Here is a 13,705-nt window from a genome sequence, read left to right as displayed (position 1 = left end):
AGGGCAACTGTAGTAGGAGGTGGGCAAGTCAAATGTTTAGGGGTCGATAACTATACCTCTGTAGCAGTTTGTACAAAGTATTTATATTGAAGGTATTCGTACATATATTTTTTCAACTGAGGTCCACCAATCTTATGCAGGCCCAGTCCATTATCATCCGATAAAGCAGATCGGTAAGGCCCATTTTTAAACATGTTTCATAACCACATCCACCGTAAAAGGGAAAATAAGCCTGGTCTTCAATTATATTCACAGTAAATAGAGCAAACATTTTGTAAAAAACACTTAAAATCAAGGTTACTACTTTAAAACGTGGGGTGGCAATTTGTAACAAACATACATGAGTAAACTGCTAAATGAAGCTACTGGACAGCACTACACAAGCAACCTTCATTATTTGGATATGTCCAGGATGTAATTTTTAAATATTACATACCGTCATGGTAGCAAGCTTGATTGTAGAAAGACACCCCCCCCCCCACCAAGCTGTGTGTGAAATTGTCCCCATAACCCACTGGCCTGTAGTCAGATAGTGATGGGTGTTAGGACTTTTCCATTGGGCAATACAGAAACTCCAAATCTTAGTATAAGGCTGTACCACCTGGTATGTTGGAAGCAATGACAGAGCAGCCAGGCTTATCTTAGGAGGGAAGGTATTGTACAAAAATGTTGCCCTCGTTTGTGCGCCCCCACAGTCACTGCGATTTAGGAGGTGCACAAAATGAGGGTGACATTTACTGCGCCCAGAGAGGGGGTTGCGGGGGTGGCCCTCTTCCTGGGCACAGTAATAGCAGTCGGGGTTGGCCCCTGCTTACCATTTCGTAAACAGGGGGGGGGGCAAGCAAGAAAAAAAATGCACCCTGCGTCGTCCGCTCCAACCCACATTAGTGGGAGGAGCTGACACTGCAGGGAGCGCAGAGTACGTGCGGCACACTTCTGCATGTGCTGCCCTAAAGGTAAGTGGGGTGGGGGTGAGGGGTAATGCAGGCCAGGGGAAGGGGCACAGTGATCCATATGATCACCGCGCCGCTGGCGTCGGCATTTTGGCCGTCGCAGTTACGGTCGGCGCGGTGATCACATAGATCCGAAGGGAAGAGATGGTTGTAGAGCGGTAAAAAGAACTACATATGGCAGAAAGAAACACAAATAATGGTTTCATTTATATATTAACAGGCAAATAGAAAGTACTAGAAGTCAAACAATAAAAACAATCACAATACTTAGTTAGGGCAAGTAAGCCAAAGCAGAAACTACTTTTAGAATAGCAGTACGCTATTCAAGGGGAGTAAAACCACAGAATATAGCATTTAGAATGACTAATTCATGGTAAGCAGACCCAATTGATAGTAAACTATGTTACTTATTCAGTTTCAGGAATAATATAGTTACACCTAAAGAGTACATTACAATAAATAACATGAATTACTTCAGAATATCAGTATGCACTTCAAAAATAAGAACTCAGTATTACACATTTAGAATAGGCAGTATGCTATTCAAGGTGATTAAGCCCCCATTGGTAGTACACAGTTACACCAGTTTCAGGAATAATGTAGTGTTACCAACTATGTTACTTTCTAGAATAGAGGAACACAATTCAAAGGCAAGTAACTAACTCTATACCTTTCAGAATGGCAGTAATATATTCACAGGTAAGTAAGAACTTCACCAACTTATTCTGTTTCCGAGATTATCAGTTACAGCACTAACACATAGCAAGTAAGTATTTTGCAACAGACGCCGACAGAAGCCTTACTTTAGAAGTGCTTCCCTATTCTAGGGCATGAGTTATCTTCGAGGCAGAAGGGGGACACTATCCCACTTTCATCAGTATGGTGGCCCCACTAGACCTAGCTAAGCACGGCCACTGTCATTCTCAGATTTGGTCTGACCGTAAGTTAGAGAGGGTAGGCCTGCTGTTTCTGGAGGGGTCTTTCACAGATAGACATCTATTCCTTGCCCAGCATATTTTTTTTTATCTCAGGGTAAGAGGGTTTCTCACAGACGAGAGGATAAGCTCTGTGTCAACGCGATCGCCTTGCAAACAAGACGACAGGGAGCAACACAGGTTCAATCCCTGGGTCTGCGCTTAGAAACCTCAGGGTATTAAATGTGTTATAAATAAGAAACTAGAATTATGAACAGACTAAGAACTCTACTCAATTCGAGGGGGGGTCTTGGTTTCTGCGCAGGGTCGCAGGGGAATCCTCTCACGCCTATATAGAGCTATGATCACAGCAGAGGTTGGAAACAGACAGGACTTCAAGCACTAGGGGCAGGGGGCTGCGGGTGGGGAGGGAAATCCCAGAGGTGACAAAGGGCAAGATATTTAAGGTCTCCTTCCATGGTAATCTGTTTACATCCAATATAGAGCATAATTTCAAGGTCCTGCACAGATGGCATAGAGACCCAGTCAGGCTCTCCAAAATGTTTCGGCTCCTCCCTGCTCGGTCAACAGGCCTGTGGAAAGGAGCCTCACAGTTTCATGTGGTGGGTTGCCCAGTGATTCAGACCTTTCGGTCAGAGGTCCTGAGTTGGATGAAGGTTACCAGAGTCCCTCTAGATCCAGACCCCTCCAGAACCTACTAGGAGGCCCCCCCCCCTGGATTGGGGAGAGGCGAGGCTCCCAAGACTATGGGGAGAAATTTTTAGAGCGGGTAGGGTTGTGCTGGTGCAAAAGTGGAAGTCCCTGGGAGTACCAGATAGTGCTGTCTGGGATCGAAGTTAAGGGATATCTATAGATAAGCTCATGGTTATCGTGAAGGACCATGTGGGAATGTTCCAGGAAGAGTGTGGTCCATTGATAAGCAAAGAGGAATTGGGTTGAGTAGAGGGGAGAGACAGTGGAAGGGGACAAGTATGGTGCAAGGTTCAGGGCTTTGGTCCTGGAGAAATGGTTGGGGCGAGATCACAATGACAAACAAGAGAGCTACCTTAAGTACTGTTACTGGCCCAACTACGTAGAGATGGTTCCACCGGACTAATGTGCTACAGTGGGTTGTATTGTTAAGTGTCCGTTCTGCTGCCATTTATAGAAGCAAGCATCTGAGTTTTTGGGGGCTTTCAGTTGCTATTTGAGGTTGTTTTTGATGTGGAATATGTACACTAAAAATTGTAAAATAATATACAAGTAAAAAATGAAAGTGGGGACGGGAGGGGATACTTGTGGTCCAGTGGCCAACAGTAGGCAGGTCAGGATGAGGTGCAGGAAAGTCAGAGTTCCAGAGGATTTCTTGTCTAAAAAGTACGTACAGACACTAGAGTTAGTAGAGTGCTCAGGGACTTCGTAAAAGGCTCCATAGATGCATTCCAGCATTAGGCCTGGGCAAACAGTATGGGCGAACTCGCAACTTCCCAAATCACCACCCTAGCCTCACAGGAGTGACAAGACTTTAGGTAAGCATTACCCTCAGCCACACACTACCTCAGCAGTGAAGAGCTCGCAGATGGACACATTCACGATGCAGCAAAAATAGGCCTTAAGTCTCTGGATTCTTGGTCGTGGTGATGAAAGAAACAAACACTGGATGAAAACTTGCAGCAGGCCATTTATCCAGGAACCCAGCCAATCAGCACATGCTACAATCAAACTTGGGGGTTGTGTGGGGGGGGGGGGGGAGAAAATTGCTGTCACTTCCAGCCTCCGAGTTAGGATTGGTCCCAAACTGGCATACCAGAGAAGATAAAGGGCTGCAGAGTTTAGACTCCTCCCTTGTTTTGCATATTCACAGACACCTGGAGCCTACACGAAAGGGTTCCCACCGAAGACAAAAATCAAACTAGTACCTACCTCCCCTTCCCAGAACTGCAGAAGGACCAAGAAAGGACAAGAACACTAAAACTTGTGTAAAAGGAAATCAGCCACAATTTTAGATGAATGGTGGCCCTTCTGTGCATTACTGCAGCTGGCTTGACAGCCTGCAAAAATAAATAAAATAAAAAATCACTAAAGTCGGTAGACTTATGTCCACTGCCACCAGCCATAATTATAAGCTTCTCACTAACAGAAAGGTGAAAAAGGGGAATACAGAGCACCCCTCAGATCTCCACATAAGGTAGGGTGTGCTGGACTCAATATAAAATTTAGAGAGGCTACAAATCTCCCTCTACCCTTGTGAACGTGTGTTCTGCAAGGTAAGTAAATAAAGTTACAGCAACCGTGAGAAAGGGGATACTATGCATCTCAGCATTCCACAAGGTGGGGTGCCCCAACCTCACAATGACGATTGCAGAAAGGATAAAAGTATCTTTCTACCCTCAGGAACAGTAGTTCACCCAAGGAACTTGAGAAAAAAATAAAAGTGGAGCCCAAGGGACACCCCAGCAGCACTTCATAGAATGTACTGTGTGTTGCAATAGGAAAATGCAGATGCCCAAAATGTTACTGCAAAGTATAAGTATGGAGTTATAAAAAGGACACCCATTATAAAAAGTAACAAAAAAAAAGAAAGTTAACTAAAGGGTTAGTGGGGGGTGGGGAAGATTCCCACTCACTCAGCAACACTGAAAAATAATCCAGAAGTCCAGCAATGGGTTATGTGGATGCAGCATGTAGCAAGTTTACTACCAAGGGCAAGAAATTGTTATCTGAAGGGTGGGGGCACTCAGTGGACAGAAGCCCAAATAAGCAGCGCACCAGTTACTTTTACTGCCTAAAAACAGACATCAGCGCCCGATGCATGCTTTAACTCTCAGAGCTCACTGATATGTTCAGAGATACCAGCAGAACAGTGTCACAGGGAGGAGCTCCAATATTGCCTGATCCATCACTTCAAAAATCTATCTGCTGCACTTCTGCACAGCTTGTGAGGTCAGTTCATGTCCCACGCACAACAGCACTTCCTATTCTGCTTGCACAAGGTCTGTGCTCCTCGCTCTGTCCTACGACTCATACGGACCATGCTGCCACTAGACATCTTTCTGTGAGAGCTTACGGTCAATAGCTTCCACCAACAGTGTTGTGACCACAAGGACCATAACGTCAAGAACCACAAAGCCGACGGTTGGCATGGTAGAATGGGGTTGGATGTTTCTTAGAGGGCAACTGTGGATTTTAAAAGTTACTGAGACTGTCTACCAACAAGCTGTACCAGCTTCTAAGCTTACAGCTGTATCCAGGTGTTTGTCTTCAGTGAGAACCTCTCCTTCCACAGCACAGAGGGGGAGCTCAAGAGTATCCAGATGGGAGCAGGCAGAGAGTGAAAAGCTGAGATGGGCATTAGGGATGTGTAGCTTTCCTCTGATTGTATTGTAGTAACTGAGAAAAAGGAGAAGACTTCGATATGAAGCACCCTACAGGAGGAGAAGGACAGATGTCGAGTCTGTCCCTTACAACAGGTTAGATGGTTAGTCAAGTAGTTGGTATGGGTGATGGAGGTAAATATTGTGGACAAAGACTCAAAACAAAAGTGTATATATCAAGTTAGATAGCATAATACGTACAGATGGTGAGTAGGGGTTACACGGAGGGGGCCGGGGAAAACAATGAGTTGGCGCAGCAGACCCCTACAGAGAGGAGAGTTTGAATGCTGGGATAGAAGTAGAAGTTACATTTTCAATGTAATAAGGGAATTAGTTCCAGTAGTGGGACAGGAGGCGAGAAGGAACGGGAGACAAACCGAGGCGGGGAGAGAATGGGTGCTCGAGTCTGGAGAATAGGAGGGGCGAGGAGGCTAAACGGATAGATTTAAAGACAAGGGGCCTCATTACGAGTCCGGCGGTAAAACCGCCTGTTTACCGCCAGACTCGTATTACCATTCCGCCTCCGTGATTCCCGGGGCATTACAACCCCGGTGTCCCGGGAATCACGGAGGCGGAATGGTGTTAATCCCCATTCCCATTGAGTCCTATTGGACTCAATGGGAATGGGGATCATGGAAACACCGGCACCATCTCGTGATGGTGCCGGTGTTTCCTCGTCCGCCTGCAGGCGGGTGGTGGTAAACCCGCCAGGTCAGACCTGGCGGGAACATCACCTCCCGCCTGCAGGAGTTGGAATCAGGCGGTCCGGAAACAACGGTGGCAGACGGGTTTAACACCACCGTTATTTCCGGACCGCCTGACCTGTAATGAGGCCCAAGGATAAGGAATCCTAATAAAGATTGGTAACTAGTTTAGCCATCTAGCATTTATTATGGAGCTTTTTCAAGATGTACCTTCCTGAAAGAGCTACCAGCGATTCCCTCAAACTCACCAGGTTCTGTAAGGGGTAGTGTGGCAGAGCAGCACAGGACTAATTCAGGAGGTGACGTAGCTTGGTTAACAGGTACAGTACACACTTCATGAATACCAAATGAGACTATAATATCTTCATATAATAAAAAGGCAAGAGAAAAAAATAAAAAATTAAGTTTACAAATGTTCCTTTCTAGGCCAGAAAGTTGGGAAGAGAACACGGAGGGGGTCCAGTTCAGGCGAATTTGGGCTTTGCTTTTGAGTCAAAAGATTTTACTTTCTGCAAAATTAGAAAGGGGTGTTTCTGGAGTTCATGCCACAGAAGAACCGTAGCAAAGAAGAGATGACCCAGATATGAAGATTCCAGCAAAGAAAGGATTCGCCAGCTGCCCAAAGGTCCTGAGAGCTATTCCATGGGTCCGACAAGAAGTTCTGCAGCAGGCGGTTTTGCATTGTCCAGAGGCGGTCACTGAGCATGTTTTTTGGAGACCATCAAAGGTTTCAGCAACACCACACTGGAGCACGAGGGACACCGGGGTGGGGTCATTTTACATGAAATGCAAATTGCATGAATGTGACTGCCAACATTTGCACGGATTCACCAAGCAAATGTGAATCCATTGGTTTTATGCCTGCATGAAAGGCAGAGTTTGAAATTGACAGGAGCCGGGAGCCATTTAGCTCCTGGCTATAGCCAAGGGGAGTCTTGTTAGCATAAAACCAACAGCTACAAGGAGCTATTTTTGACTCATGTGACAAGTTGTGCCATACAAACCTAGCTTTGCGATATGAACTGCATGTTTGGGAAGGTCTATAAAAGGAGAATAAAGAACACACCTAAGGGAAAGTTGGAGCTTATTGGACAGTATAAAATGGACAAAAAGTTAGTTTGCATCTGGCGCAAGGTTACGTTTGCTGCACACAATGTACTAGCTCCTGGTTCTCCAGAGGTAGCCCCTGCCTGACTGGCCATGCCCAATACCCAAGAGCTGCTATTTGCTCCTGGTCAACAAATACCAAATTTCAATCCCTGGAAAAGCATTTAATCCAATACTTTTCCAAGGCAGAGGACGAAAGCAAAGCAGAGATGCATTCTGCTTTGTTCCTCTCCTAGGCCTTGGAAGGACACAAACATGGTCCGGTGTGTAAACGGAAGGCATACAAACTACCAAAACCTTGTTTTGACACCTTACTTTTACACCAATTTATTTAGGCCCCCCCCCTCTCTACCTTTGGGAATAGAGGTTATTGAAGATTCTATGGTACCCAAAAGAGGGTCTGAGCCAGAGGAGCTGAAAGGTAAAGATGCCCGGTCTGCAGAAGTCAGCAATGTAGAGTTTATCAGTCAGGGTTGCCCCTTCATTCGTCGGCACAGGATTCGGCTCTGCATGGTGGGGGAAATCGACCTTGAGAAGATCACAGTGAAGAATAATTATTTGTGAAAGTTTGCTAAGTCACTCAGACAGGCCAGCAATCGAAGGAGGACCAGGAAGTGTGTTTGGCAGTGCAATTGCAGAACAGTAGGCAGCACAGGCCCCTGGAGCTTCCAAGATTGAAAGGAGCTAGGCGGTGCAAAGAGGAGGAATATAAACCAGGGCGCTTGTCCTTGGATGAATTTTCATTTTTTCTTTGGGTCCTGCCAGCAAAAGGCTCCCGCAACTGAGACAATCAGACGTTTCAGAGAAAGTATTACTTGAAACAGGACTTGTGACCCAGTTGCCCAACCGAATCAGGAGTGGAGGGGCGCAATTTTCTTCTTGTTTTCTGGAGCAGCAGAGGATCAAAAGGATGCTGGGGCAGAGCCTTGCTCCTTCCACAAGAAGCAGGTTTCCAGGAGTGCTGGCATAGAGCTCCAGCAGCAGACAGTGAGTGGGCATGTGGGGAGGAGAGTTGCTTTTCTCCTCCACAAGAGGCAGTGAACGGATATAGCACCTAATTGCACACCAAGTAGTATTCAAAGGGGTACTCATCCAATGCAGACCATCCATCAAAACACCCCCATGCACACAGGAAGGGCTCACACAAAGAAGTGAATAAAAATGATCCTAGACACTCTGGTTTCAGGCCGATCACAGCCCCATGTCCTGGTACATAGGCATCCAGTGGCCAAAGATGGCCACTTCCCATGACATACAAAATATTATAGGGGGATTTGTGTGACTACTTAATGAAGTGAGTCCAACAAGTGTAGCCATTTCACACAGGTGAAAAAGCTACTAACCGGGGAGGTGGGGGAGGGAGGGTAACCCTGCCTTCGGAGTGTTGGGTAAGATTTCAATAGTAATCATTTCTGGTGGATTATTTTTCCTTTTACCTTTGCGAGTGGGTGGGAACCTTTTCCCCACACTCACAATCTTTTTTAGGGCTTCTTGTTGCTGGGTTGCCCTAGGGACTCCCCTTTAAACTTTCTCTGGCTTAACTTTTTTGGATGAAACCAGCACACCCCACCAATTTGGAGTGCTGGGGTGATACAATGTATCCTCTTTCACACTAAAAACAAAATTCTGTTAAAAGGACAAAATAACTTTAATGGCTGGTGGCAGTGATAACTTACTAATTCGGACCCCCACACCACCTCCCCCATCCAACTGCCCCCCTCCCTCCCCCCCGTGTCCCCCAGTAGTCTAATGTAAGGTAGCCTTTGGGATGCTCATTCCTAACCCTACTCCTGGGCATTTTATGTCAGACCATCCCTTTGTTGACAGACACCATAAGGCAGGGTCAGGATGACAGTAGTGCTAACTGGTCAATTGTCTACTATTGTCCTTTCCTAGTATCTCTCCCCTCTCTTCATCTCTCCTCTCCTTCCCGATGGTGCCCTTTGTTTCGGCTATCTTTTTTCAAACCGCTTCTCTATTGACTATCCTGCTTGTCTCACTAAATCTGGTAGGAAGAGGTTTAAAAAGGGCATCCTGATCTCCAACCCAAGCCTCCCAGACTCACTGCATCTCTTACACAAATTACGCAAACACCCACATTTGTTTCACCCTCTACGGCGACTATGTCCAGGACAGCTTCAAAGTCAACACCACCTACAAATTGATCCAAGCTTGGATGGCCTCACACTGTCTATGCCTGAACAGTGACAAAACCAAGTTTCTTGTTGGAAATCCTGCCCTCCTCACCAAACTTGACACGGCCTACAATTCATTCATTATTGACGGCCACAAGACCCCTGTTGCACCTTCCATGAAAACCTTGGGTGTCTATTTGATCGCCACACGAAGTCAAGCAAAACGAACCGCATCCATAGTCGCATGGGCCCTCAGTGGCTCTCTCACACTGTTGCGCCTTTTAAACATTGCACCCGTCATATCCTGGGCTCTCCTGCGCAGACACCAGGGCTTTCCCTTGCAGTTCTTGGAGGCAGCCCTGGCGTCTTTTTCAGCATCAGTTTGGCTGAAAACGTAGGCGAACTACGACTCCCAGTAGACTTGGCGACACAATCTCATGGTGGCGTGCGCAACATTCCCTTGGCAACTCGCAGCACGGCGGATTTTAGTCAACAGACAGCTGCGGCTCGGTGCTCCGCAACTGCTGAGAACCGGCTCCGGAAAGTTGCCTCACGAGTTGTCTAGAAATTTCTGATTGATCTTGGTTACCAAATTCAGGACTGAACACGGACTCTGCACGTAATAATTCCTGGTTGGTTTCTGACTCCTGGTCCCTTCTGACTGCTTTCCTTGTGGATATCTGACATCTGGCTTTGTTCCCCCCCTGCGACTACTCTAAAAGAATTGTCCTTTACGTACGACACCCGATTCCCCGCGATCTTCTGCTTCGGAGTCTGCTTTTCCTTTTTTTCACGGGGCTCCAATTCCTATGCTGCTGTGTAATTACTGTTCTGTCCGTTTGCCCTGCATATCAGCGCTTTTCCATGAAGACGCTTTGCTGCACAATAACACAGATTTACCCAGCACTAACACCAAAGGATTTAAACACCATTTCACTTAAAGGGCGCTCTGCTGCCTTCTTCCCCCACGTGTGGTGACGTATTGGACGCTCTGCAGTATTCAACACAGGTCACCACATAGGGTTATTACTTTTGGGACGCTTTGCCGTTTTCTTCTTGGTTGGACACTGTTCTTCAGTAAAATATCCCCATTAGTTTGCACCCTTGTGCCGTTCGGGTCAGGGTTCCTTGCAGCAGACACTCCTCTTGGAACTTGGTTCTTCATGTACTCCAAAACCTGTGGTGATCCATCTTTGTCTACAATTAGGTTTTCCAGCTTATCACACTAACCAGCAGTTAGAGTAGGGTTGCTGAGGGCGGTGTGGCTGGGACGTCTTGTTGATGGTACTTAGGGCCATCTGCCCCTCCCCCCCCCCCCTATTTTTCCAACGGTGTCCAGGACCACGGACTCCTCCGAAGTGACCTGTCTCCACAGTCCACGGAACACAGGACCTCTGTACCTTGCTCAGGACAGACATAGGTTGCTAGAGCCCTACATCCTTCTCATCACCAGTGCCTCATCTTACCACGGTTTATCCATAAGAAAGCTGTAGGATCCAGTTTCCCGCTTCATGTGCCCGCTCTCTGGAACTACCTTCTGCTTAACCTTCACTGCGAATCCTCCAACCCCTTGTTCAGGAAAAATCTCAAAAACCCACCCGTTCAACTAACCTCACTGAACAACATCAAAACAAGTGTACTTTCTGTAACTAGCAACAAGCCTCCAGATAAGGAGCTTACTGGGCCTTTTTATGCATGGAAATCTTGTAAATACAACAGCTTTATTACTTCCCTGTGTACATTTACACACAAGTTTAGAGCAAAGGGCAGGTTACTTGACAGAAACCAGAAGGCTTCTTTTGATTTTATCTACATGGATGCAATTGCAAGCCACGGATAAAGCCTCTGAAACAGGATGCATTTCTCTAAAGCCTTTCAAAAAAGAAACTGCACACTGATAAAGGAATGGTTTATTTCCATTCAGCTTCTGTGTTGCTGCTCATGGAGCAAACAGAAGCACGTTGCATATTTTCCTAGCATTTTAGGATTGTAAAATTAATAAAATGGAAAACTAAATTACAATTGAGAATATTTTGTAACAAAGTATGCTTTTTTTAACCAGTGAAAGCAAAATCAGTATTGCACAATTGTATTTTTCCAGAGTTCCTGTGCTGTGTGCATAATCATGCAGAGGCAGATCATTTTTACGCTTATAATTTATATTACACTCCAATTATAAAAACAGTATGTAAAATGAGGAATATGCACAGTTTAATTTACATCCATTCAACCTTGCAGTCAATGGGGTACATTACTGTAAGTGGCAGCAAAGCTTTTGTTCAAGGGTGATGTCATTACACCAATCACAGGTGCTCTAGCCTCTCAAATCGTCAAGACTACAATCAAAACATCCAAAACCTGACTCCACGTAGCACAAAACCTGTCCCTGTGATAATCCAGAAGGTATTTAACTTCATTGTTCACCCAACATTTAAGAACTGTGAATATTATACCTCAGTTGATACTCAGTTAACCAATCAACGAAGGATGTTAGCCAATAAGATAGCTCCGTCGGTTGAGCACTTGTTGCTGCGATCTGTAGACTGCAGGTTCGAATCCCAGCACGGCCAACTCAGCCTTTCAAGTTCCATAAAGGAGTACCAACAGTTTGATAATTGTGATGAATATGTTATATGTACAGCGCTTTGCCAAAAGTGCTATATAAATAACCATTTGACCATGAGATTATATATAGAATTTAGCATGGAGTCCTTGTCTCTCTGCACTGTTGTACCATAACATTGGCAATACCATTAGTTAGTAATAAATAGCTCCTGGAAACAAGGACTTTCATTAAACATCAAAAGAATTCTGCTATCAAACCTCAAAATACACAATATAAATCATGCTTGATGTACTATGTAACTGGCTAGGTTTTGGTGTTTTAAACATATACAGGACAGATAAAATGGCCAGACTTTAAAGTTGCCAAATAGTAATGATTTCGATACAGTTTTTGCACACTTCAGCTGGATGTCGCATACATTTTACTTTCTTGCAAAGGAGAAAGTCATTTTTACTCTCTAAAATCACATTTACTCTCAAAGTTTAAAAATAGGGAGTAAAATACTCCCACCTCAAAATCTTATCTGGAGCACTCACTATCACCTAGATGCCCATGGGCTTTATGCACTGCTATAAATGCAAAAATAACCAACATGTGCTCCAGTGGCATTGCAAACATTTCTTAAAAGACTGCCACTTTCAGAATATAATCAAGTTTTCATTAAACTAGAACACAGTTGTGCTATTGTCTCTGCGTGACATTCTTTAATCAGAACATGGCGTGTGTAAGGAACGTGTTCCTCCTTCATAGAGAACACGCTTTTACATTTGCACGCACCTCCGAATCGGCGCCTTAAGTACTTAAGCACGATTCTCAAAAACACTTTAAAGTGCCCGGTCCACACTGTGAGAATAGCAGACTCACTGTATCTGCAAAGTACCATCTTTTCGCGGGTTGGGTACCGCGTGGTAACTTTTTTTTTTTTAACCCACACCAACACCGCCCCTTACTAGGGGTAAGGTCACACTATCCCATCCCTTTGCCCGAAAGGTGGCTGTAAGGCCTTCCCTTCTTCGGCTGTGTACCTTTCACCGTTGGCTGATATGTGGCCTTTTTCTCACCTGGTCCCGTCCTCCACATTGCGCACAAAGAGCGAGGTATTGGGAGGCCGGGTGTAGCGTGACATAGCACCGCCCAATCCAGACACAAGCTGTGGGAACCACGCACGTGTCGGCAAACGCCCCACGGCTCGGCTGCAGAAGAGGTGGTGAAGTTTAAATCTCAGTCGCGCGCCAGCAACGTTCAAACGACCAAAACAAGCGGCAAAACTGTTGCCAGCATCCGAGGGGTGCTAAACGTGAAGACAAACCGAGCAACGCTGCTGCGTAACGTCCTGACGTACTTAGATACTCGATGGCTGCCGACGTGAGCGTGACATAGAAAACGGACCTTGGGAGAGTCCCCAAATAGTATCACTAACAAAATGTGCAGCTACTGATCGCCATGCTGGCAGAGGGAGCCGCGTTGAGAGTGGTCGATCACTTTATAATGTAGCTAACAGTCTTTGAAGCCAATAATGGTATTCTAAGTGCGGCTGCCAATTCTATGGCAGACATTATTTTCCTTCTCTATTGAACTCCTCCAGCAGCTTCATACTTGCCAACATTCTGTAACCAAAAAGATGTAGGATTCTTTACGTTCAAAATAGTAATTAGCATAATGATTAAATCTTAGGAAATTGCATTTCTGACCTGATGACATCACAAGAAATAACATCACCTGACATATGGCAGTAAAAAGATCACAGTGAAGCATGGGATTGCATGGTCTAACCCAGATCATCATGAGAAATCATATTAGTAAATGAGTGACCTCTGAGCACTGTGGTCAGAGTTCACCACAGTAATTTATTTCCGTACAGTCTGCACTGTAGTACAACGCACAGCACAGTTTCCTGTGGCCCTTGTGAAAAGGCCATCTATTCCTGTTTTTCCCCTTAACTTGCAGGGATG

The 13,705-nt window shown here is 45.5% G+C and overlaps 1 protein-coding gene across 1 annotated transcript in view; it reads right to left on the bottom strand.

Annotated features, from left to right (window-relative positions):
* The window catches only part of SRSF12 (serine and arginine rich splicing factor 12), a 36,468-nt gene extending 23,389 nt beyond the window's left edge, over positions 1-13,079 (bottom strand). The window contains exon 1 of the mRNA XM_069606511.1: positions 12,815-13,079. Coding sequence (XP_069462612.1) covers positions 12,815-12,879 — 65 coding nt within the window. The 5' untranslated portion in view covers positions 12,880-13,079. The remainder of the gene's footprint in view (positions 1-12,814) is intronic.
* Between the last annotated feature and the right edge of the window lie 626 nt (positions 13,080-13,705).

The sequence above is a fragment of the Ambystoma mexicanum genome, chromosome 4p, assembly GCF_040938575.1.
Source record: "Ambystoma mexicanum isolate Mex_15411 chromosome 4p, UKY_AmexF1_1, whole genome shotgun sequence".
In the NCBI taxonomy this organism is placed as follows: domain Eukaryota; kingdom Metazoa; phylum Chordata; class Amphibia; order Caudata; family Ambystomatidae; genus Ambystoma; species Ambystoma mexicanum.
Note: the sequence above shows the minus strand (reverse complement) of the source record. Positions and strands in the feature narration are given on the sequence as shown.